A 27,530-nucleotide genomic window follows, 5' to 3' on the forward strand; every position below is an offset into this window, starting at 1 on the left:
AAATATAAATGTGACTAAAAAACTACAAATGGACAGACAAACTTAATTTCGATCGAAAAAATATTTGTCGTGACGGAAAGAAAATAATTTTCTGACCACTTTTTAAATTTCCATTTGCTACCTCCTCGAATTCATGCTCTCTTGTTACTCCTGGTCGGATTTTGCCGCATCGAAAACCGACCATTTTTGGCACAAAAATCCGACCAGGAGCGACTGATAGTAACAGGAGAACATGATTTCAAGGAGGTAGCTCGGGCCGGCCAAAATGCTCCAAATCCAGTTTAAATTTTCGAAATCCAAGTCAAAGTTGAGTTGCAAATTTAATGTTTAGGATTCAACTTTTAATTTTGACTCGGGATTTTAAAACTGATTTTGGATTTTAAGATTGGATTTGGAAATTTTCGGCCGACCCGAGCTACCTCCTTAAAATCATGCTCTCCTGTTACTTCAAGTCGCTCCTGGTCGGATTTTTGTGCCAAAATTCCAGCAATTTTTGTGTGGCAAAATCCGGCCAGGATTAACAGGAGAACATGAATTCGAGGAGGTAGCATATGGAAGTTTTAAAAGTGGTCAGAAAATTATTTTCTTTCCGTCGTGACAAATATTTTTCCATGCCATTTTAAGAGTGCTTTCAAAATCAGTTTGTTGATCCTCATTTTTGTTTCTTTCTTGAAATATCTTTCAAAAAGACCTCCAAAACGTGATTTTTAGTGTCGCAGGTGACTACGGGGGATTTTCCATGGACTCCCGGGAAATTATGCCACCAGCATTCCCGTGGAAAATCGGTGATAACTCGCTCAGTTTTAATTCGATCGGAATGAATGACCTACCGTTGGATGCGTCTTAGATCTATCCACCTTTTTGTAGAACACCTCAACCCGATCCCTCCACCCCTTCATCTAGTTATGATGGAAAAACCAAAACATTCCCGTGGAAAATCGGTGATAACTGGCTCAGTTCTGGTCCGATCGGGATGAATGACCTACCGTTGGATGCGTCTTAGGTCCATCCGACTTTTCGTAGAACACCTCAACCCGATCCCTCCTCCTCTTCACCTAGTTATGAAGGAAAAACCAAAACATTCCCGTGGAAAATCGGTGATAACTCGCTCAGTTTTGGTTCGATCAGGATGAATGACCTACCGTTGGATGCGTCTTAGGTCCATCCAACTTTTCGTAGAACACCTCAACCCGATCCCTCCACCCCTTCACCTAGTTATTGCGGAAAAACCCAAAACTCCCGTGGAAAATCGGTGATAACTCGCTCAGTTTTGGTTCGATCAGGATGAATGACCTACCGTTGGATGCGTCTTAGGTCCTTCCAACTTTTCGTAGAACACCTCAACCCGATCCCTCCACCCCTTCACCTATTTATTTTATTTATAATTAATAATGACGGTCCAGTGCCGTATTGTCAACACCGCTTGTGTTGAGTAAATTTTATAATCATCTTGATAAGGCATTTCCTCCTTATTCTTTGCCTTATCCCGGGCATACTCGGTTATGGTGATGATGATGGTGATGATGATGGTTATGATGATGATGATGATGTATTCGTGGCTGATGGTCCGGTTCTATTGCGGTGGCTATTGTAATGATGGTGGTTGGTTGCATCCGAATTCCGGCTATTGTGGTGTTGAGGCTGATCTATTGTTGATCATTTTGCTATGGTCTGGACTGTAACGAACAAATAAACATCGTTAAGACAGCACGAACATTTATTTGTCTGCGTACAGTGCTCTCCAGTGCATTCCAGCAATGACATTCCAAGCTCAATCTAGTCAACGTCCAATCAAAGGATGATCGACAAGCTCTATCCCGCAGCAGCGAAAGCGACTTCACTACTCCCGAGACTGAGCCCGCCAAACACCCCGAACCCGACGCCAACGCTGTCAAACTCAATGTGCCAAAACTGGATTGGAGAGGAGAACACTGCACTTTGAACAACGCCTGCCTCCCTTTTACGGCAGTGTTGGAATCACCCTCGAGTGCTGTTGCCCAGTCATCGGATCGCCCGTGGCACTACAAAAAATACACTTAAAACATAGACAACACAACATTTAACAAAAAAGGAATTGGGGAATACGAATAAGGATTGGAAGGATACTTGGGATGTGGAATCATAGGACAAGACCGTTGTCTCTGGCGAATCGGTAAATGATCCTCATGTAGGAGAGGTCACTGGTAGCCAACACTTCTCTAATTTCTGTACCCGGTCGTCTGCCGATATTCTCGACTGCGCTCAACAAGGAGGGTCTTGCGGTTTCAAACTTCACGCAAGACCACAGAAGGTGATCCACATCGTGGAATCCGTCACCGCAGCCACATACTTTTGTCTGAGCCAGAGTTATACGCTGTAGATGAGCATTCAACGCAAAATGATTCGACATCAGTCGAGACATCATTCGTATGAACGCCCGGTCTACAGAGAGCCCATCGAACCAAGGCCGCAGGGACACTTGCGGAGAGATCGAGAAGAGAAAACACCTGAGTTCATCCGCCTCCCACATGCTCTGCCACCGAGACAGGAAAAGTTGCTGAGGGATACGAAGGAACTCCTGGGCCGAGATAGGTCGGTCGTAAAAAGCGCCTTCTTGGACGCCTGTTTTGGCCTGAGTCTGCCTTCTCATTGCCGGGAATTCCACAATGAGAAGGGACCCAGATTAGCGAGATCCTATACGCCTTATCGAACATTGAGCCAAGCAGTTCAATGATTTTGATGGTGAGGAAATCCTGACTCTTAACAGCCTTCGGAGATCTCAGAGCTTCAATAGCACTAAGGCTATCAGTGAAGTTGAAGTACTGGTCCGAAGGTCTCGCTGCTATCATCGATAGTGCGTACAAGATTGCGGCTAGCTCTGCGGTGTAAATACTACATGGCTGCCTCAATTTGAAAAATACCTCGGTGAACTCGCTAAAAACACCGAAGCCAGTGCCCTCCTCAGAGGATGATCCATCAGTGTAGTACTGGCTTATTTGGTCTAAATGACCATACTTATTCATGAAAATACCCGGAACTACCCTCGGGCGAAGATCATTAGGTATGGTCTTAATTTCCTCGTGCAATGAGGAATCTGTTATTAAAATGGAACTGTAGTTTTAAAATCCCGAGTCAAAATTAAAAGTTGATTTTCAAACTTAAAATTTCCAAGTCAACTTTAACATGGATTTCGAAAATTTAAACTGGATTTGGAGCATTTTGGCCGGCCCGAGCTACCTCCTCGAAATCATGTTCTCCTGTTACTTCAAGTCGATCCTGGTCGGATTTTTGTGCCAAAAATGGTCGGTTTTCGATGCGGCAAAATCCGACCAGGAGTAACAGGAGAACATGAATTCGAGGAGGTAGCATATGGAAGTTTTAAAAGTGGTCAGAAAATTATTTTCTTTCCGTCGTGACAAATATTTTTCCATGCCATTTTAAGAGTGCTTTCAAAATCAGTTTGTTGATCCTCATTTTTGTTTCTTTCTTGAAATATCTTTCAAAAAGACCTCCAAAACGTGATTTTTAGTGTCGCAGGTGACTACGGGGGATTTTCCATGGACTCCCGGGAAATTATGCCACCAGCATTCCCGTGGAAAATCGGTGATAACTCGCTCAGTTTTAATTCGATCGGAATGAATGACCTACCGTTGGATGCGTCTTAGATCTATCCACCTTTTTGTAGAACACCTCAACCCGATCCCTCCACCCCTTCATCTAGTTATGATGGAAAAACCAAAACATTCCCGTGGAAAATCGGTGATAACTGGCTCAGTTCTGGTCCGATCGGGATGAATGACCTACCGTTGGATGCGTCTTAGGTCCATCCGACTTTTCGTAGAACACCTCAACCCGATCCCTCCTCCTCTTCACCTAGTTATGAAGGAAAAACCAAAACATTCCCGTGGAAAATCGGTGATAACTCGCTCAGTTTTGGTTCGATCAGGATGAATGACCTACCGTTGGATGCGTCTTAGGTCCATCCAACTTTTCGTAGAACACCTCAACCCGATCCCTCCACCCCTTCACCTAGTTATTGCGGAAAAACCCAAAACTCCCGTGGAAAATCGGTGATAACTCGCTCAGTTTTGGTTCGATCAGGATGAATGACCTACCGTTGGATGCGTCTTAGGTCCTTCCAACTTTTCGTAGAACACCTCAACCCGATCCCTCCACCCCTTCACCTATTTATTTTATTTATAATTAATAATGACGGTCCAGTGCCGTATTGTCAACACCGCTTGTGTTGAGTAAATTTTATAATCATCTTGATAAGGCATTTCCTCCTTATTCTTTGCCTTATCCCGGGCATACTCGGTTATGGTGATGATGATGGTGATGATGATGGTTATGATGATGATGATGATGTATTCGTGGCTGATGGTCCGGTTCTATTGCGGTGGCTATTGTAATGATGGTGGTTGGTTGCATCCGAATTCCGGCTATTGTGGTGTTGAGGCTGATCTATTGTTGATCATTTTGCTATGGTCTGGACTGTAACGAACAAATAAACATCGTTAAGACAGCACGAACATTTATTTGTCTGCGTACAGTGCTCTCCAGTGCATTCCAGCAATGACATTCCAAGCTCAATCTAGTCAACGTCCAATCAAAGGATGATCGACAAGCTCTATCCCGCAGCAGCGAAAGCGACTTCACTACTCCCGAGACTGAGCCCGCCAAACACCCCGAACCCGACGCCAACGCTGTCAAACTCAATGTGCCAAAACTGGATTGGAGAGGAGAACACTGCACTTTGAACAACGCCTGCCTCCCTTTTACGGCAGTGTTGGAATCACCCTCGAGTGCTGTTGCCCAGTCATCGGATCGCCCGTGGCACTACAAAAAATACACTTAAAACATAGACAACACAACATTTAACAAAAAAGGAATTGGGGAATACGAATAAGGATTGGAAGGATACTTGGGATGTGGAATCATAGGACAAGACCGTTGTCTCTGGCGAATCGGTAAATGATCCTCATGTAGGAGAGGTCACTGGTAGCCAACACTTCTCTAATTTCTGTACCCGGTCGTCTGCCGATATTCTCGACTGCGCTCAACAAGGAGGGTCTTGCGGTTTCAAACTTCACGCAAGACCACAGAAGGTGATCCACATCGTGGAATCCGTCACCGCAGCCACATACTTTTGTCTGAGCCAGAGTTATACGCTGTAGATGAGCATTCAACGCAAAATGATTCGACATCAGTCGAGACATCATTCGTATGAACGCCCGGTCTACAGAGAGCCCATCGAACCAAGGCCGCAGGGACACTTGCGGAGAGATCGAGAAGAGAAAACACCTGAGTTCATCCGCCTCCCACATGCTCTGCCACCGAGACAGGAAAAGTTGCTGAGGGATACGAAGGAACTCCTGGGCCGAGATAGGTCGGTCGTAAAAAGCGCCTTCTTGGACGCCTGTTTTGGCCTGAGTCTGCCTTCTCATTGCCGGGAATTCCACAATGAGAAGGGACCCAGATTAGCGAGATCCTATACGCCTTATCGAACATTGAGCCAAGCAGTTCAATGATTTTGATGGTGAGGAAATCCTGACTCTTAACAGCCTTCGGAGATCTCAGAGCTTCAATAGCACTAAGGCTATCAGTGAAGTTGAAGTACTGGTCCGAAGGTCTCGCTGCTATCATCGATAGTGCGTACAAGATTGCGGCTAGCTCTGCGGTGTAAATACTACATGGCTGCCTCAATTTGAAAAATACCTCGGTGAACTCGCTAAAAACACCGAAGCCAGTGCCCTCCTCAGAGGATGATCCATCAGTGTAGTACTGGCTTATTTGGTCTAAATGACCATACTTATTCATGAAAATACCCGGAACTACCCTCGGGCGAAGATCATTAGGTATGGTCTTAATTTCCTCGTGCAATGAGGAATCTGTTATTAAAATGGAACTGTAGTTTTAAAATCCCGAGTCAAAATTAAAAGTTGATTTTCAAACTTAAAATTTCCAAGTCAACTTTAACATGGATTTCGAAAATTTAAACTGGATTTGGAGCATTTTGGCCGGCCCGAGCTACCTCCTCGAAATCATGTTCTCCTGTTACTTCAAGTCGATCCTGGTCGGATTTTTGTGCCAAAAATGGTCGGTTTTCGATGCGGCAAAATCCGACCAGGAGTAACAGGAGAACATGAATTCGAGGAGGTAGCAAAAGGAAGTTTTAAAAGTGGCCAGAAAATTATTTTCTTTCCGTCACGACAAATATTTTTTCGATCGAAATTAAGTTTGTCTGTCCATTTGCAGTTTTTTAGTCACATTTTTATTTCTTTCTTGAACTATCTTTTAAAAACACCTCCAAAACATGGTTTTGAATATTAAATGGAACTAAGGGGTATTTTCCAACACCTGGGTAGGGCAGGGGGGGGGGGGGAGGAAATCTGCCAGCAGCATTCCCATGGAAAATCGACGATAACTCGGCCATTCCTAGTCCGATCCTGCCGTTCGGCATACTGCTGGATGCATCTTAAAGCCACGCAACTTTTTGCTGAACACTCCAACCCGATCTCTTCACCCCTTCACCTAGTTATGAAGGAAAAACCCAAAACTCCCGTGGAAAATCGGTGATAACTCGCTCAGTTTTGGTTCGATCGGGATGAATGACCTACCGTTGGATGCGTCTTAGGTCCATCCAACTTTTCGTAGAACACCTCAACCCGATCCCTCCACCCCTTCACCTAGTTATTGCGGAAAAACCCAAAACTCCCGTGGAAAATCGGTGATAACTCGCTCAGTTTTGGTTCGATCAGGATGAATGACCTACCGTTGGATGCGTCTTAGGTCCTTCCAACTTTTCGTAGAACACCTCAACCCGATCCCTCCACCCCTTCACCTAGTTATTGCGGAAAAACCCAAAACTCCCGTGGAAAATCGGTGATAACGCTCTCAGTTTTGGTTCGATCGGGATGAATGACCTACCGTTGGATGCGTCTATGGTACATCCTCACATTTGTAGTACATTTGTAGAATACTTCAACCCGATCCCTCGACCCCTTCACCTAGTTATCAAGGAAAAACCCAGCACTCCCGTGGAAAATCAGTGATAACTGGGTCATTTCTGGTTCGATCGAAATGTAAGGCATACCACTGGATGCGTGTTAGGGCTCTGCACCTTTATGTAGTATACTCCATCCCGATGCCTTCAATTTCCGCCCAGTTGTTGCGGAAAAACCAAAGCATTTCCGTGGAAAATTAAAGACAACTCTGTCAGTTTTGGTTCGATACTGGCATCCGGCATACCGTTGGATGTCTCGTAGAGCCGCGTATTCTTTTGTGCTCCACTTTTTTTCAATCTCATTCAATTCAATTTTGCGTTTTGGAGCCGCGCACCTCTTTCTACGACAACTATAGCCGATTCCTCCTTCTTCAGGACAGGAGAGCGTACCAGGCGATGAGGTAGCTAATGGAAGTTTTGAAAGGTTACAAAATAATTTCTTTCCGTAATGAAAAAAAAATCCGTTCCATTTTTATTTCTTTCTTTAAATCTCTATATGTAAAAGAACGTAAGGGTAACCTCACTCACGTAAGTCAGTGCTCACTACGGGAGAACGGTCCGGATGAGATTTGAACCCCGCTTCTGCCGTGTGAAGACTAGCGTCATTGCCGTTGTCTTTGCCACTACCATGGCCGGGAAAAAAGACGTCAAATTTCGATAGGAAAAACGATCATGAACATAAATATTCAGAACCTATTCGAAGCTTCTGTTTACAAATACACAGTTTAACAGGTTTTGATGTAGAACAAAATATACATTTTTAAAAAAGGACTTACTTTGAATAGTTGTATAAAAATGTTGCCATCTTTCCCCTTGTGTTCTTCGGTAATAAGTTGGTACTTTTACTATAATTTTCCTTTTTTTTGAATCGCGTTTCTCTAACTCTTCTGGGCCTCCCTGACAATCGGGCGCTATTCCACATCTTGGTTACAAAAAACTTATATAGGTCGCTGCTGAGATGAATAAGGACTTATCTGAGATCTGCAATGCGCCCGTGGCCCTCAGCAATATTTCTCCTTTGGCCCGAACAATATGTTTCCTTCTGAAACTCGGTCCATCGTTTATTCTGAGTGATTGTCACTTGGACAACTTCGACTCACACATAGACGGCTTGTTTTGCATAACATCGTGCATATTCTTCACCTTCTAGACGGTTGCTAAGTCTCCTCAAGTCCTTTTTTAAACATTTCTGCTCCTTATAATGGTGTATTAACGTTGACCAATGTTCAAAATCAGCCTAATATTAAAATACTTAAACTTTTAGCATAAGCAAGATGTTGGCATGGTAGAAGCAGCTATATAATTATAATATATTTTTATTTGTATATATCTTTGCCTTATGTTTCTTGTTTTGAAGGAAGAGAATTTCTCGACAGACCTCATATAACAATAATTCGTGGATTAGTCCAATCATAGGGCTGTGTCTAAGCGTAGGAATAAACACGTAGGCGTGGGTCTCTTTCTATTCTAAGGACTAAACACGTGAAAGTTTGACGGTGTTTCAAAATTTCTAAAATATTCCCGATAAATAGTTTCAATCAGTGTGATAACACAGACTAATCTGCTTATTGCATTACAACTCGCAAACTGCAAGCAACACACAGCAGTTCCCGTCTAGCGCCACATTATCCCTTGCTCGCAAAAGGCAAAGAAACGATAGAGGGAAAGGTCACACCGGTTGATGCCGACGACCGCGAACTTTTCTCGCGTAAATAGTTCACCGACCATGATGAAGCGCCATCAACGGTGCTTCCTTGAAGGACAAAAGATCCCGGTTTTCAATACTAAACCACCTAAAACCACCGAGCGCCACCAGAGGGATTACATCTAAACGCATTCAGTGCGGTTGCCCGGCGTACAACGCACCAAACTCGCACCCGTTTTTTTTTTCTCGATTTTTGACGACTGTTAGGCTGCGACGCAAATCCGCTGACACTGGTGCTTTTTTTGTTTGATGATCATTTGAAAAATGTCAAAAAAAATAAAAAAAATAGAGCAACTCAAAAACCCGCCGTACACAATTCTCACCGAGCGAAGGTTTTGTTTCGTATTTAGCCGGGGACGCGCTGTTGGTGAAAAGGAAGACAACGGCTCACGCGGTACTCGGATTTCATTCCGTTCTGCTGCATTCCTTTCGCCGTTCTCGTGGCCGTTGGCTGATACCGTTCTTAGAAATAGAACGCGCGGCAGTTTCGCGTAGTTGCAGCAACAGGAGCAGCAAAAATAAGATGAAAAACATTCTAACTGCATTTGGGCAGAACCGGGGTCGGTCGACGTCCTAATCACGCGAATTGGTGCAGTTTTTCGGCAAACGTCAGCATGATGATGTGCGTTTTTGTTGTCGATTGCTGGTTGGATGTGGCCGTGTGTCTTTGGTCTTGATGATTGTTTGTTTAGAGTTTTGCTATTTACCCACAACAGATGCAGTTCTGCTTCTAGTATTATCAAAAATGAAGGGAATTTCTACCGAAAAAACATACTGAATACTCCATCACCAATCCAACGTCTGTTGATATTTTAAAATTAACCGCATGAAGAACATGCAACCCGATCTTCATGACATGATTGTTTTGATTTCAACCTTTCAAAACTTCCTTCATTACACATGATTGAAACAAAGTTTTTTTTTACGATACGAGATGCCCTTGATTCCCTCTTAAAACTGTGCGCTGAAGTGCACATTTATGCAGCAGCATGCACTTTTACCAGGTGTTTTCCCTCATCATTGCATTCAGGTCGTGTGGAGAGCCGGCATGCATGGCAACGATGATGATGTAGATGAATCGCGCTGACCACAGCAATGATCCGCACCGCGCTTTTTGCGCCCCTTTACCCTCCGTCCTTCCGGTTCTTTAAAAGGAAGTTTCAAGCACTGAATGCTACCACTCTGTTGCGCCGTGACGTGTACACGACCGCACGGCTTTGCATACGCGCTCGGTAGGTAGCATGGAATTTAGCAGCCTGCTAACAAGCAAAAAAAAACCAACCCGACGGGGTGAAAGTATGCCCGACATATACAATCATGTTCACACACTTGCTCGGGAAATGTCCTCCGCATCGCGCCACCCCCAAGCCGAAAGAATGCAAATGAGAATAAAATAGGTGCACTTTTGTGCCAACCGGCCGTTTGCTGGGAGTGAACCGAATCTTGACACTTCATTCCGGTGCCGACGTACGTCCTGTGCGTTCGAGGCACCACAACTGTACCTGTCAGTCGGGCGGGTTGTATTTGAAACGCAAACGTTCTACCAATGATTCGTCCGTCTGTCCGATGGCCGATCGAAATAACACCTTTCAACGCGACACCACGTAGTTGAACATTAAATGGAGATGGAGTTTTGTTTGCAAATTTTCAGCCACAGCTGAAAGGAGACAACATGTACGCACACACTTTTGCGAAGGAACTTTCTTTGCCCTAGCTATGCGTGATAGTTCAGACGTGTCAAACATCGTAACGTCGTAAATGAATATGGGATATTGGACTTTTGAGGAATAAATGGATTTTATATAGGCTTTTTCTAACTTTTGCGATTGATTGTGGGAATTGCAAGTGCCGTGTAGAATAGTTCGTGTAAAGTGTGTCCTTCCAAATTACTCTGGAGAGCTATAGTATCCAACGATACGTGCAAATAAGTATAACAAAATAATTTTGATTGCCAGTAAAACTCGTCCTTATTCAGTGAACTTCACGCTACGTACCAGAATCTATATTCTCGTAAGCTTAAACGTGAGAATTTCTGAGATTGGTAGGCTACAATTATCTCCAATACAATATCCAATTAATTCAAAAGATCATCTTTCATAGACTGCCTTATTCTTACAGGATACGTTTAAGAGAAGTTGCTTAAGAAAATGCTAAAGAAAGAAAGAAAATAATCTAAAAAAGAATCCTACGACCCAACAGTTACTCCAGCCAAATATCATGCGCAGTTGTACTCTAATTAGTCATGCAGTCGTGAGTAGGTTTGGACAGCTGAGTTCAAGCATCCTCATCCTGTTGGGGCCCTTACATGATTGTACGGCTGGGTCGTTTCCGACTGAGCGATGACGCTTGGCTAAACCCATGGCAAATGTACTCTCTCTTTCTTAAGAATTATATATTTTAACATTTTCTTCTCATAATTCGTTCATCTCAATCCTGTGAATGGGTTTGAGGTGGGACTTCATCATCATGCTCCTTCTCTGCTTGGTTCCATCCCGTTCTATGTCCCTAACCGTTCCCTTCGTATTCGTCCCCCTTTGATTATCCCTAGGCGCCGTACGTCTGCCGGTCGCAACGATCCTTTTTTGAGGGCACTGCGTTCGTTTAACTCCTCGTCTCTTATGTTCGATTTCCATCTCTCCCTTCCATCCTTACGCTCCAGTATGCGGTCTTTCCTTTAGCACTTAACTCCCTCCCCATTTCTCTAAGTTTAGAGTTAAATAATTTTAAGTAGAGTGTAAGAGTGTAGTGTAGCCTATAGGCAGACAACACGTTAATTAATAATAATAATAATAATAATAATCATCTGGTAAAAAATCAAGTTTATATGACTAGACTAGGCTGAGTCCATTCGTAATGTGAACCTGGTGTTTAGGACAAGGACTACAAGGTCCACCAAGTGGCTATGCACTCGCAAAATATCACACTGCATTTTCAAAGTCAGTCATGCATATAGCAGGTACAGATCGATGATTCGTCTGGCCTGAACTAGGCTATATGAATGCATTCATAACGTACATTACGATTAATATTTTGCATGTGTAACTTCTGCTTACCCAGAATAATGGTTGTTTCGCGTTGAAGGCAATGATAACTGACGATAAAGATAATACAATGTAACCTCATTAACCTTTTTTTATGAGTTTATGTTTAAACAAATGTCATAAACGTGATTCTACCAAATTTATACACCAAAATCGTGGAAAAATAATCACGTCACATTCATGTCAGCAAGTAAATCGGACGCAATCAATCAGTATTTACAATTCTACTGCATTTTTTGCATATAATCAAACCAACGAATCAAATCTGAGTTTGACATCACTGTACTGTACTCGGAGACGATTCGACCGCAAACTTGCGGTGCAAATGCATTGACTTTTTGCGGTTAGCAATGGTTGACTAAAACCCAGTCAGCCGTCCACATTCCTTAGCTCGTCCGATTTCCCTAGCATTGACACAACCGGTGGGAAACAAGAAAGTGTCAGCTGCATGCTGTTGAGGGAGACATTTTTGAAATATATGTACAATCGCAACCGCAATACAAACAGCTCAATTATTCATTTTTAAATGTTGAGTAGAATCTTTTACTCAAGCCAAAAATAGGGGTTTGTTGTTTGCTGATTAACTACAATTGCATGTTTAAGATAACAAAGAAAGGAACGCTTTTGTTGTAAACGTAGAAAATATTTAAATTGTTATCAATTCAAAATTATTCCTTCTTAAGCAATAAGGAACCTCTCCAAAACCAACAACAAGCTATTCTTGTTTTCCCATTTTATATACAAAAGGAGCAACAACCCTGAAATAGATTATCCGTCTGTCAGTTTTACAATAACGTTACGTCCCATTTTCTTTTGCGTCCCTTCAAAACACATCTCCATCACCCCAGAACTAAGGGGCTGTTTAATTGAACTATATCTACATACCTGTCCGCGGGTTCCTCTTCTTCGCTTTCAACTGGATAAAATTTCCCCCTTTTTTCGGATCTCTCGTACCCGCACGCTTCCGGTCCGATTCATAAAAAAAATCCCCGGGAATCCGGTAACCATTTTCGGCTTTTATTCACTTGAGTCGGGTTCGACGGCTTCCCCATAGCCGTAAATCAATTACAATCGATCATCGCATCCCTAAACTGGCTGATCCTTCTTCTCGTCCTTTTCCTCGCCGTCACCTTGGCTATCGTTTCCGGCGGCTTCAATCGTAACGTCACCGCCGCTTTCCACAACCGGAAGCTGTCCCTCTGGCTCGTCCAACTTCGTTTCCGGTGGCGCTTTTGTGTCACTCGTTGGCACATCCACGTCCTTGGCTTCCTGCTTCGCGGATGATGGTGACAAGTCATCCTTATCCTTGCCCTTGTCTGCCGCAGTTTCATCTGTTTCCAGAAATTCCTCCCAGTTGCCACGCCGTTTGTCGATATCGGCATCAGTTTCGGCAATTCTGTTGCAATGGGAAAAGCATGTGCAAAAGTGTGAAAATAAAATTCATTCCATTTCGTTCCAACCAACAAAAAAGGGGGGGAAGATGTATTTGCTACTTCTGTCACTTACCGATACTTTGTTCGCCCGTCCCAGATCGCTGCCGTTAGCTGCCGCTGCCCGAAGTAGCGTCCATTCATCATCTGCACCACCAGGTCGGCCTCTTCCGGATCGCCCATCGTCACCTGTGCCACCCCTTCCGGGTGCCGGTCGTACAGCAGCACCCGGCGTACCGTGCCACACTTGCCGCACTCTTCGCGCAGATCGTTCTGGTACTCGAGCAGCAGATGCACCTCGCGGTCGAACAGTGACGGTTCGAAGAGGTTCTTGATGATGACGATACGCTCGTGCTTGGAACGTTCGCCACGCATCTTTTCCGGGCGCCAGTCAAACAGCCTGCCGACGAAGAACGGAATCGATTAGCATTTTATACATGGCGGGCAGCACAAAAGTAAGAGAATAAAAAGAAGCGAAAATCTCATTCCCCGGTGAAACCAATTGATCGGTCAACCGTGAAATCGTTCTCGCTTTTGTAGCGCGGCATCTCTCGGCGCTTCGCTCGCAGTGCCTCGTCGTATGCGAAACGGTCGCCTTCAAGTGGCGCCTCTCGTTGCGTTGTTTGAAACCGTTTCTAATCCACATGCTTTGGCTGCTAATCGCAACCAATTGAAAACGAACGACGTAAAGACTGGGTTTGAGTACGAAGTGAGGTTTGCCAATTTTCACGCTTCTTCAAACGGGCGCACACAGATTGGTAATGAAGTCGAAAGGGAGCACATGATCATCATCCTCATCATGATGAGGATATTGACTGTAGCTCTTGGAGGGGTGTGTTGTGTGTTGCTCTACCCCCATGCCCTTGTCTGCTCGAAGGGAAGAAAGAAAGTCCGTACGTAATGAGTCACACACTTGAAAACATGTGCCGTTGAGGCACCGTTTGCCAGTTTCACGCCATCTCGCACACTCAATTCACGCCGTCTTTTGTTTACTTTCGGTCCCGCCAATGGTGCCATCCGTGCGGGATTTGATATTTGCAAACGCTCCGTCCTAGTGGACCGATTTACGACCGACGGGTCTCGGGTGATGATCTTACCAAGCGCTCAGATTCGTTCGTAAAAGGGCATATTTTTCAAAAAGACGCTAGAATAACACAATCCCCCGAGGACTGATTCATCAACCGAGAGAAGGCGCACGCCGATTGCATTACAAAAACAAGGGATTAATCCATTTTTAAGAGGCTGTTTGTGCAATTGAAGGGAAATGTTAATTTATTGCACAATTCCGACACGGTGTGCGAGGCACGTACATGCTGTAAAATTGCAAAATGAAATGTCTAGCATTTTTGCTGATACAACCAATGGATGTGTTTATGATTACTCACACTTTTAATGTACCGTACAAAGTAAGCTGTACTTTAGTGGGCCTCATTTGCGATCATTTGTTTGCTTGATAAGTATGCCTCATTGTATAAGGTTTTATCGTACATTCGAATTACTTCTGAGAAGTGTTTAATAAACAGGGCACTTTATAGATCATCAAGTTACCGAAATTGAGGAATGCTGGCCTGAAGAGGCCTTTAATTTCAATTACAACAACTTCAACTTTTATAATAGATACAAAAAAAAGAGTGATAAACACTAAATCCTTGAACAGTTTTTGAGCCCCTGTGTTTGAAAACGTCATTTCCGCTTGAAGAAAATGTTATCTCCTCAAATACGTTCCTGGCTGAAAATTAACGCCATCCTTATTTGCTAACGAGCTGCGGTTTGTTTCAAAATGGAACTACTAACTTTCGTTCTTGAGTATGGCATCAAAGCAAAACACCGCAAACAATTAGCACCGGCGGTGCCTGGATTCGCTTTCTGATCAATCTTCAACTTCATCAAGCGTCTTACGCCGGGGCGCTGCCGCCGCTGGGGTGCTAAATTGAGAATGATCATAATTTATGCTAAACACGGTGAAACAGGAAAATAATGACGCCTTTAGAAAGAGACTGAGAGCAAAAGAGAGGAGCCCGGTTTCCCCAAATTACCCCATCGACCGCCCAAGGTACTTACGATTCCTGCATCTTCTTCAGTCGTTCCTTTTCCTTTTTGCGCATTTTCGGCTTCAGCGTTGGATTGTACTCGCCGCGCATTTGGAATTCGGCCTGCTGCACTTTGATCTTGTGGCCACGCACATCGTAGTTGTCGAGAATTTTTAGCGCCAAATCTACTGACTCGATCTGCAATGGGAGGCCAAAAAAAAATGGTGAAGTATTATCAGTGATATTTATAGGATTTTCTGAATCATGTTTCTCCCTGATTTTTTTTTGGAAAAGAAAATGAAAGTAATATTTGTTTAAGCAAACAATAATAAACATTACTCGCTACCATCCTTGATTCGTTACTCAAGCATTGAATGCTCACCCAGTCGCCCTCATAATCAACATTATGCAAACTCTCTTTTGGCAGTGTCAACAATCGGTCGCTTACGAATGCAACGCTTTCCCCACTATCACGGCTTAAGTGCCATCACACGGACCACGAGGACAATCTGAGCAAACACGGAAGAACTTCAGCACGATCGCGTGTCCAATAGTAACGGCCTCATCCCGCATATGCATCAACGAGACGGCGACACAAGCCACAGGGCACAACACCAACAGATGCACCAACCGAGCCGAGAAGAGGTGCTAAATGCAGCGCAAATATTGATACTTTCATTCGGCACTGGCCACGTGACACGCATGCCGACCTGCACGCTGAGGCTTACGTTTTGCGCAAACAATCCCAAGTCCCAATCGGTGATCGGTCGAACCTATTTGTTCGAGTGCACTCGCGAGACTCAATTTGTCGATGACGGGGGAGGGAAGTGGTTTTTTTTTCACCAGCGTTTTTTTTTATATATCATTATGGTTTGTTGCACTCACACGAGCAATGCATCTCAAACTCGGCTGCCAGTACTTGCTTCCGCAGTTACGCATTTTTGTCCTTTCCCGCCGATGGGGTGAGCCGTGGCGATGGTAGTGGCGTTTCGGAAATGAAATCAATTTGTTACACACGACTCGCTTTAGTGAGCGCGGGTAAATAACGGACCATCGAGAAGTCATCGGATACTGGCTGTTAAGTGCACAATTTACCCAGGGCCGTACGGCCGATCGAAAGTAAATAGTGCGATGCGATGGTAGCGATTGGCTGGGTGCGAAGAAGTGAAGACTTCGACACTGCACTCCGAGCCCGAGGTCGAGTAGTTTAAGGGAAGGAATCAAATTTGAGATGATGCTGATGAAGATCAGGGTTTACTGCAAATAATGCACCGCATCGAGAGTAAAGGTTAATTGTGATGAGCCATTGTGAAAGGTTGGGTAAGCTTGTTAGGCGATAATTAAAAGCACGGAACACAAAAATTTCCCAGTGAGAAAAATGTAACATAAAACTACAGACGTCCCTGTATTCTAGCGATCCTATTCATGTGAAGCCTTTCGTGCATGTTTTATTTGGAGTAAGATAGCCAAAATAGTCCAGGACCCGTGCTTGGAGCTGCATATTATCTGCGCCATTCCTGAGCGAAGAAGTTGGAGATGGTTAGACGAGTCCTAGGGAGCTTTCTTGGGGCTCGAGAGAGGTTTTGGATTCTTTCGAAAATGGCGTCATGAGCACTTTTTACTCCACTAAAAATGGCCTTTACTCCAGGAGCTTTTACTAACTACTATAATTTTGAAGTCTCGAAGCTCCAAGTCGTGCACATCCAGCCCCGTCGCCTCGATCAAGCCTGTCGGAGATCGAATGCAATCGTGGATGAAGGACTGCACCCCTAGACCGAGAGGTTTCTGGAAACGGATTGGCGATTTGGCCATGTTTACGCGACGTGCTCAATCCTAAGTAGGGCAGGAAGAAGAACAACTTTGAAGTCTAATGGAACAAACAAAGTATACTAACCGATCGCTCGATTTTAGCATAAATTCACAGAACATAAATCTCACGAGAGTCCACGTGCCTCTTCAAGCAACGGAAGTGAACAAATCATTTCACCCGCAACATTATTCTAATTTCTCACTTCATTCGATCCACCCAATGCTCAGGGTTGTGATATGCCGAACTCAACTATTCCAAAACAACAGCAAAAAACCGGTAAACCAATCATCAAAACACAACCGCAGGAAACTAAATCCAATTGGCAATCGATCACGTTGGTAAGATCGAATCCAGCGGTGAGACGCACACGCGTAGTAACGAACTCAGTTTCCGGAACGAGTAAAACGAAGCAGAAGACAAAAAGCCCAGCCGTGTCAAACACACTGTCTAATGACACCATGATCCTATAAAGCGTCAAACTTTGCTCTGGCTCGGTTTTCCACCAAGACTAAACAAAAATGCTTCAACCCCACACGCGAGTGGCGGAGTGCGTGATTTTAATAGAAATTGGCACCGGTTCAAATTCGGCATTTTGTGGCCGGACACCGCAAAAACCCGAACCATGGTTGCGGACGCGACTCGGGGAAATCAGCAAACAAAAAGCTGATCCATATCATGTTTCAAATTCTATACACAAGAAAGAAAACAATCAAATCAAAAACCCGTGTCCAAAATCAGTGGTCTGTCGGTTTTAATAACAGCCGCTGATCGTTCCTCTTGGTGCGGGGCCCTGTGCCTGATGGATGTACCAATTTGGGTGTGCAAGGTGTAAAGTGTACGGTTCACTAATTGGACTATGACCACACCTTTACTCGGTAAAGGCGACACACAGAAAAAAAACCCCTCTACGGCTCTTTCACTGAGGCCAACCGATCGCTCAGCATTGGCAACATCTTCAAAGGCACCGGCTGTTTTTGGCACGCGTTTAAGTGCATTTTTCAACTGTAACTGATTCTTGTAGAAAATATTTTTCATTTACTCAATGCTCAAAGTAGCCGAGGGTCACTAGGGAGGCCAAAGAAATTAAAATGTTTTAAATGTTTTTTTTGTTTTCGTTGGTTTTCTTTATATAAAATCCGTTGGCCATGTTCCAAACGAGACATTCAAAGCGAACCGGATGAAGGTTTGCTCGGTATAATGCGAAGCAAATGTGTGCAATTAACATCACATTTGTTCTAATTCCCCGAAAACTGCCTCAGAGCAGTTAGCAACATAGCTCATTTAGTACTTGTCAGCATCATCCCCCATGTTGGGCAGCTCATCTCACCAAGGCGGACCGTACGAAGGCACTGCACCACTGACCAACTACTGCTGCTGCTGCTGCTGCTGCTACTAAGTGACAAGTGACAAGATACTTCGCCCGATTCCGGCCCGGTGTCCCCGAACGTCCGTCGGTCAGCTATTACGAATTGATCATATTTAAATGCTATAAATCCTTCAATTAATCAATGGGTCCAGACCCGCCACCGATGGCTTGCTGCGGACTAACTCAAGATGTTACACAGCGCCCGGCTACTGCAAGGGTTGCGTTACGCACGGTTCAGCCGGACACGGACAACGGAACGGAGTAAAGGGAGATCAAATGTCGGTGGCGTCGGGCATAATTTTACCAGCGGTTTCAAGGTTTTTCGGTTCACCGTGCTTGTCTGCTCCGTTCGCTTCGGATCTTGGCTTTGTTTTTATTACATTTTCGGGATGGGAAACGCCTTTCCACGCCGACACACGATGACTCTCGTGCAACGAGAGCGAAGAAATGGAAGGAATGGTGATCGAATTCGGCCACAAAATCAAACGACTGCCACCGACCGACGGAGTCATCCACCGTCGCACACGGGCGGAATGAATCGAAAAGTCAAACGCACGTTTTGATTGATCGTGTCAAATCATATGATATGATTGGCCTTCGCGCCGCTAGCTTTTTCGCTTTTTTCGCTGACGCGCTTTTCGATGGTTCGAAGGGGGGAGAACATGTAAGCGCGTGTGCGTACCACTGGTGGTCATGGTCGTGCGGTTTGAAATGGAAATTTATCTCCGCACTATTTCCTTTTTTGGGACTTTTGAGGACGCCTCCCGGGCTCTTAGGGGTTGTGATTTCATCAGGTGCGTTAAGTATGATGAGGGGCCTTTCTAAAATGGAGCTCTAAATTGCTGGACTTGAAAGAGCGCGTGAGGGAAGGAATGTAAAAAGGCACAAGTCACCGTGAAATGGTCAGAGACGTCTTCAATTTGATGTTCGGAAAGAAATGGGTTTGAACAATAAGACAAAAGCGAAAAGAACTTTAAATACAAATTAAATAAATTAGAAAATTAACAACAACAAGAGCTAAACAAACAATAAATCTTATTGTAGCCATAAGACTTATTCAAGTCATTCTAACAAAAATATAAGAAAGTCAAATAAGAAAACATATGTACAATGATTCAATAATAATTATAAATCAATAGTAATAGAAGTAAAATACGAAAATAAAACCAACAGCAAAATGATAAAACAATCAGAAAAACAAGTAAAAATCCGCCTTTGTAATTGAGTAAAGTGCACGCTTAAATAAAGTACTTTCCTCTCATTTTTAATCTACCCACTTCCATGTGCCCTTCAAAAGAAAGCAGTCAATAAAATTGAGAGCCTGTTGGCACGGTATGGCCCATCCCCTACCAGCACAATCATATTTCTTTCCCCGAGGTTGATGGTAACGCTTTCCAGTGTCTCTGGCTGTTGGTGTGGCACGGTGTGCTATGTTTAGCATTCAAGGATCCGCAGCACTCATTAAAGACTACCTTTCATTGCGTCGGCTCCTGTGCACAATCAAGCAATCATGCAAATCATCATCAGCAGTAGGGCTGACATTCCCGCCCAAATTTCCACCCCCTTTACGCTCCTTCCACCTCTACGAGCATCGCCGCGCGTATGGCGTATTATTCGCGTATGCGCATTGAAAATTATTGTAATCAACAAACGGCCGCGGTTGTGATAGCAAAAATGGAACCAGAAACGCACTTGCCGTGTGGTGTGTGAGAACTCTTGTCTCTTCCATCTTTTCCTATGCCAGCCAGCGAACGCCACCCAAGGAACGATCGATATGGTCCGGATGGGGTTGGTGATAAGTGCGGATCGTGTATGCTTCATAATGCGTGAACGCATCACTGCCGGTGGTCTGCCACCACATGTGTGAGTGTGTTTGTGCCAACGCAAGCCATGCTGTCACCACGGTTATTCTGAAATTGCACATCGAAACGCACCTGAATGTGATCGAATTTTATTGCCCTACGCTAAACGTTTCAGCAGCAGTAGCAATGCGTTTCTGGGACCTAATTTATGATGCAGCATACTTGTCAGCTGGCTTGTTCCGATGGGCGGTGGCCAACAAAACACACACACACGTCGAAATGCGAAATGAACGCAAAATATGGTATTGAAATTTAATTATCGACACTTTACCATAATGAACACCCGATGTGCCCAATGTGTACCCCCCCGGGTGTTGACCGTCTGTGCGGTTGTGTTTTCCAACAATTTATGTCTGGTGTGTTCATGTACGACGACCACACACACTCACACGTGGGATGGCTAGCTGACATTTCGTGATCATAGGCAGTATTGCTTCCCAAAAATGAACAACACTTAAACAAAGCCTGGAGTAATGTCCCAAAACAAAAATGGTTTTCCATCTCAGTTTTAGCAACACTCCTTAGGGGGTGGGGAAAAAAATAGTCCCACCCCTGGGGGACTACCATCCAGTGGAAAACCGAACACCATCCGAATGGTGTGCAAGATTTATTTGCTCTCGATTCTATCGTCGCTTCTGGAGACAGTGCGCGAAAGTTAGATTACTTAAGTAAATATTCATTCATCGTCACAAAACTCACGCCATTAGAATGTATTTTTCATGACACGCTGCTATCCAAAACGCCACCGACAAACCGAAACCACCCACTCGGCTGTACGCCGTGTATGAAATATGTAAAATATATCCATTTTTATCCACTGCCATTTTGTGCTTTTGTTGCTTCGTCCAATTTTTCACTTCCGAACGGCGGGGACGGTATTGCTTCCAGTGTTAAAACAAAAAAGTTTACATACGGTGTGTCCCTAGCTTTAAGACCCTCGGGGATGTGCATATGAATACGAGCGAATCTGTTCGAGAGGAGGTTTGGGGTTTTTTTTTTTTTCTCGAAGTTGTTTGTTTGGTTCTGTTCTTTATGTGCTCACAAAACACCACCGCTCATAAGCAAATTCCCCAACGAAAACTGGTCGAAAAGTGTGTTAGGAAAATATTGCTTTAAAAAATTCCGTTCGGTTTGTGGTTTTGCGCGCGTCTCATTGCAGAGAATCGTAGAAATGATCAGCAAACACATAAGCACGTGAGATAGTCATTGGGAAATGTGTAGATTTGTTTGTAGATTTTATCTAAAATTAATAGGTAAACAAATTACAAAAAATTCTTTTGATCGTATAATGATCTTCTTTAGTAAAATGAAGGAGGAAAAAAGGAAAAAATCAGTAACAAATAGAAATGCAAAAGAAAGAATAAAATAGTCGGAAAAATGGATCAAGAATCTTAGCGTTCGATAATGGATAAAATCGATTAGAAAAAAATAGAAAGAGGTTTGAAATTGGATTCCACAACAAATTGAATGAAAAATTGCGATAAAAATTAGGCAAAAAGGAAAACAAGAAGACGAAAGAGAGAAAAGTAATCAAATATGAAAAAGTCAATGGTTTAACAATGGAACTAAGATCCATTTACGAAGGAAAAGTACAAAAAACTGTATTCCTGAATAACAAGGAAAATGAAAAATGGACATTTAAATTGAATATCTAAAAACGATTATAACCGTATAAAATAAACCAACTAATCCACTTCTATTGTACTGTGAAAGTTTTGCGAAAAACCTGAATAGCAAATAGCGAGTGCGGAATTTCCATAGTTAATACTTTTCGGAAAAGTGTCGTTAAATTTTCAGGAAATATTTAATGAACTAATGATGGATTTGATCCATTTTCTAGAGTTTCCTTATTTAAAAACACAGCAGAAGCCATGATCCCTTTCTGCTGGTGGTAATTGAAGGAAAACAATGATCCAAACACGAGCAGAACGATATTCTAATCATTTTCCATTTTCCACAAACATAAACGAGATGAAATTCAATTTCCGAAGCGTACCTTAAAAAGGCGCACTCGTGCCAGTTTTGTCTTAAAAACAAAACAGGAAAAAAATCATTTCATTTTCAATTCTGATCACATCATCAGAATGCTGCTAGCGCAAAAAAAAACCGTTCTAATTCAACCGAATCCATTACAGAAACATTTAGATTCGGTGAAGAAAAGCATTTCTTACCAAAATCGCTCTTCCTCTTGCCGTTGTTTACACTGTGAACGAGCCACTGTGTGCGTGTGTTGCTCCAAACACAAACAAAACAACACGTGAGACGCATCTTTTTTCACCGACCAAACTGGCCACAAACCGTCAGGCACACGCTCGTTCACCCATATTTGTCAAAACACAAACGAACGCACGATGTGTGATGCCTGCGGTACGAAAATATCCGTAATAAATCATAAATCATCATCGTAGCCGGGAGAATTCGTCCTCCAGCTGGGGCAGGCGGGAGGGTTTAAAAAATCAAGAATGCATGCAAAATTATCGCGTACCCCGCAGGTAGGGCAGCAGGTTGGAAAATTCGTTTGCCCAGTTGTGGTTGTTGTGCCATCCCGGCGAAGATTGCTTAATTATGATTTATCGTCTAAGCGTATCGAGCGAAACACCCAAAAGGGAACGACAACGTACACCGTGGATGTGCTGAAAACCTCAGCCCTTCGAATCGAACGAAAATTATTCGCTTCCTATAGAGTTTTATAAAACGCATGAATTGAATTGAAATCAGCTTCGAATGGATTTCCGATGCATTGCAAACGAACGCCCTCCATGGAAAAATGTAAATTAAATTGCAAATAACCATTCGCACTAGCAGATAAGCACGCACTTATAAAACAGTAATAAACTTGCAAAAGATAACAATTTTGCGCTCGTGGCGCGTGGAATCAGCACATTATTGTCAGCAAAGCCCCTTTTTGCATCCGGATTTATCGTCCCATCTGGGTTAGCGCATTCACACAAATAGTCGTGAAAAGTGTATATGGCCGCGATAATGGAAGGACATTATTGCAAGCTGCACGTGACAGAGATAGAAATGTAAAGTGCAAATGCACTACTTCTCGATGCGTTTTTTTTGTTGTTGCTTTCTTGCTCGTACATCTGTCTGCAGTTAGGCTGGACGATGGTGGAGGGCATCATATCGCGGCTCATTACGACCAAATGCATACCTAATGAGCCGTGACACGATTAGTGCTCCCTTTTTTTGCCACACACTCTGCTGTCTCGCGGTGAATGCATCATTTTCAACACACCGAGTCAGGGAATTCCATCGTTAGAGGCCGTTTTACGGAATGATAAAAAGTGCTTTAAAAAAGTGTAAACCTACAGTAAAATTAGCTCAAATATTAATTTTAATGCTTGATCCATGATTTACAACGTATTATCCAGTATATAAAACAAGTGTCTACATGTTTAAAACAATGCGCCATTTTTAGATGACAAACGTTCTAAACCATTTCGAGTTATCTTTGCTGTATTTTAAACAGCACAAATTTTTGCATTAAATCAATTAGTAATGTAATAATCATAGTAATCCAATTTTTCATTCTCTCGCTACTTTCAGATTCCATCAGTCGATCGCCAGCTTTCTACCATTTCCTGTGCATGCGTGTGAAGGTGAGCAAGAAATTTTATGAACACAGGAAAAACCAACTCCATACCGGACACATTAAACTCGACTACAGCCAAACACAAATAACCGAACGGAAATTAATTCCATCCCAAAACACATACACGCAGCGAGAGGCCGAAAGAGTCGGCGATCTGCGGTGTCATAAAAGTGGTAAAATATTGATCAATGATCGTGATGATGATAATGTGCCTTTATGAAAATTAACCTACCTTCTCCCTCTGATTATCGATAAATAAACTTCTAGAAAGCTGTTTGATTATGAAATAATTAAAAAGCGCAATGTACCGTGTGCGCTGCACTGCGTGCAGAGCGAGAGATAATTAAACTTTAATGCCAGAAACACACATAAAATACAGCTCTGGGAGGTTTTTAAACTGCAATTTCATGCAGTTTTGTTATTTTTTTTTTGCTCTAGTGCATCTACTTGCTGAAGGTTATTTAAATTCAATTTTATTACCTGCCCGCTGGTTTTTACGGCACAGCTCTGTTCTGTTCTGTATATTTTGGACTTTAATCCCAGCAGTGTGCACAAAAAAAAAAACCAGGAGGTCCCAGCCTGTTTGCTGGTGTTGTCCGCCATCGACGGGAATGGGAATTTGGCGTTCGCAATAAAAATGGCGACTAAATCCACCGATAATAATCATCATTTCATATTCCACCATCGATGGAAATGATTTCCACCTTGTGGCGTGCAAAGGGAATGTGCACACAAAAGTAGCACCAACCCAACGGACCTACCCGCGCGGGTCCGGAGCCTGAATAGATGGGCTATTCGTGTTTATGCTTCGCCGTGCTTCACCAGCCAGCATCCGTTTGGGCCGATGATTTTCTGTCGATGTTATTTTAACAGCAGCAGATAGGGCAACAAAAGACGGGCATGAAAATGGACCATAAAAAGCCTGCAAAACGAATCATTGGGCTCGGGCCCGGGCTTGTAAGTGTGACACACCGAAATGCGCACCCACTGCTGTGAATGCTAAAAAATTGATAATCCCACCGATGGAGGGAATAAAAAATGGAAGAAACCAGAAAATCCCTGTGTGACTTCGAGTCAGATCTTTTTCGAACGATTTTGCAACGATGGCGTGTTTATAAATTTGAGGATTTAGATTTAGATATCAACAGCTGGTCCATGTGCTGTCCTGAACGTGCATGATAGGAGCAGCCTATCCCAAGGGGCAATGTTGCAGGAAGCGGCATGATGTTTCCTACCCCATTTTGTACGCGATTGTGTGCTATAGTCACGCAAAAATGGCTGTGTGATTAGGATTTGTTATGGTACTTTGAAAGGGAAATCAATGCCACCACTAGTGGCCATTGGTTAACAATAATCACAATTCAGGCTGTTACACGAAAGCATAACATTAGACTATGTTCGTATTCTCGTTTATTCCATCGTTTGGATGAGTTATCGAGACCACTACGGGATCTACAAGATGCACCACTGAAGGAAAATGTAAGAGCTCTCTGCAACGACCGCAGGACGAAACAGCGCGACAAACTCCACAGGAGACCGGATCCCATTTATTAACCGGTTGATCATTTGTCATACACATGAGCACACTCCATCTGTAGTCAAGCGCAATCTCTGCAAATTTTTTCTCCGCTCCATCCCCTTGGTCAATAGGTCAATGCAGGTTTGCTCCACACCCACGCGCGACAGAAGAAAAATAAGCAATCTAAAAGGGATCAAACGCAAAGCACGGTCACAGCGTGCACAAAAACGAAGGCAAAATGTAGTAGAAGAAAGCACCACCGACAGGGAGGATGTTGCAGCGAATACACTTGTGTGTGTGTGTGTGTGTGTATAATTTATGTGCTATCGTTGCTCTGGTACACACTGTCGATGATCGATCGGATAATGATTAGGTGCATTTGAAAAGGGCAAGGGCATGGTGAAAGAAAACGACAGAAGCACCAGACACACACACGATAGCTTGTTGCAACGTACTTTTTGTCCTTGAAAGCTGAGTAGTGCTGGTAGAATAACGTCGTCGACGATGATGCTGATGATGGGGTGGGTAGACAATTTATATGCTGAGCTAATGTTAGCTACTGCAGCTCGACTGAAGAAGCTATATTTCAGAGCGATGAAAGACAAATGGCTTGTTTGCAGAAGGGGTCCAGAGTAATCTTGCAAAAGGCGAGTGTTAGCATCTCGAACCGTTGTGCAGTTGGAAAAATTAACTTGTAAATTCTGGCAAGACACTTGTTTTCATTTGCTGGGTGTGTGGCAAATGGAGCTATTTTGGGGAGAATGTTAAAACATTCCTTACTTGTTAGAAAATCGGATAAAACTGTATCGGTTTACCACGAGCTTGAACTGGATGGGTAAATTTGAAACATTCGATTTGACACAACAAGTGTGTTTATTGTCATTTACGAACGAAAAATTCACACAAAATTGTAGTCCAAATTGTAGTCAAATAAATAAACAATCATCAAGAGATGCTATGTTTCAGAAGTCCGATTATTGTCAATGTTTTGGTTTCTGGAGATTAGAGACAATCTGGACGGGTTTTTTTTTCTCTCCCAATACAAACTTATAGTTAAAGGTACGGGTTTATTTATTTGAATTTTAATCACAACAATCAAGTATATTAAAAACACTTTTCAAATTGGCTGTTCTTCAAAATTGCATAAGAAATGCAAGCTTAATCTCTCAAAATAAAAACCTCCTAAAACCCTAAACCACATATAGTTTCAGTTAGGCTATGGCGAGCATAACAATATAAGCTTTCGTTTAGTTTAATACTCTTTGAGTTTTCCTTTAATAATTGAGTTTGACAACAATCAGTCCCATGGAAGGAAATATTTACACCCTTTTAGTTACTTAAATGTGATGTCCAAATTATGTCAGACTATCCTCCTCACGTTTTACTATGATAATCCTCTTGCGATCATCCTGAATTATTCACTTCAAATTAAATTTGTAAACAAATTACCCAATAAAAAAGAAACACTTCACCCGATCGTTTGCATATCAAGTGTTCGATACACTCATATAACCGTAGGTTTTCGGACGAAAATCTATCGCTAGTCTCAAATGTCGACCACCAGCAACGCATTGACGTTCGAGGAAGTGTGTAGGAACGTTGCATTGCAACCGACACTGCATACAGATGCGCATACAAATCAACCACCCAAACGCGCGTCACCTTCTGGCGCCACTCGAATTGTACCATCATCGTACATTTATTTGATACAACATCCTGCCCTTAAGCACGTTATTTACATTAGCTACGGCTTCCGTCGATCGTTCAATTCCCACCATCGCGACTTGATCAGTGATCTTGGCTTGTGTGTGCGTGTGTGTGGGGCGATAACTTTAAATTCATTCATTGCAATAATTTTCACGCGCCACCCCACTCAGAGACAGTTCTGGGCTGGGGTCTGGCAGTTCTGGCACACAGCATTGCACTTATGCGATGATGCAATAATGCACCACACGCACTCGGATGCGCGATTCGTCATACGCGACCAGACGGCCGTTCTGCTGCCACGCTCTCCGTATCTGTAATGCACGCTGCAGTGCCACAGCTTCCCACGCCCGTTAAACCGCAGCGTGCTAAATAAAGCAGCACGCCATGCCACCTTCCGATGCGCTAATTCGTTTTGGCAGCCGCTGAAATGGCTTTGGCAAGCTGGCAAACGACTGCCAAACCGTACGGAAACCTGTT

General features: G+C 43.4%; 3 protein-coding genes across 3 annotated transcripts in view; 2 read left to right on the forward strand and 1 right to left on the reverse strand.

The window, feature by feature from the left end:
- The window catches only part of LOC126562401 (arrestin homolog), a 413,496-nt gene that overhangs the window by 330,830 nt on the left and 55,136 nt on the right, over nucleotides 1-27,530 (forward strand). The window lies entirely within an intron of this gene.
- The window catches only part of LOC126562338 (PDZ and LIM domain protein 3), a 427,281-nt gene that overhangs the window by 280,016 nt on the left and 119,735 nt on the right, over nucleotides 1-27,530 (forward strand). The window lies entirely within an intron of this gene.
- Nucleotides 12,803-27,530, reverse strand: part of LOC126561797 (HIV Tat-specific factor 1) — a 44,230-nt gene continuing 29,502 nt past the window's right edge. The window contains exons 2-4 of the mRNA XM_050218118.1: nucleotides 15,223-15,389; nucleotides 13,238-13,561; nucleotides 12,803-13,127 (exon numbers count right to left, since the gene is read on the reverse strand). Coding sequence (XP_050074075.1) covers nucleotides 12,818-13,127; nucleotides 13,238-13,561; nucleotides 15,223-15,389 — 801 coding nt within the window. The 3' untranslated portion in view covers nucleotides 12,803-12,817. The remainder of the gene's footprint in view (nucleotides 13,128-13,237; nucleotides 13,562-15,222; nucleotides 15,390-27,530) is intronic.

The sequence above is a fragment of the Anopheles maculipalpis genome, chromosome 3RL, assembly GCF_943734695.1.
Source record: "Anopheles maculipalpis chromosome 3RL, idAnoMacuDA_375_x, whole genome shotgun sequence".
NCBI classification, from domain to species: Eukaryota; Metazoa; Arthropoda; class Insecta; order Diptera; family Culicidae; genus Anopheles; species Anopheles maculipalpis.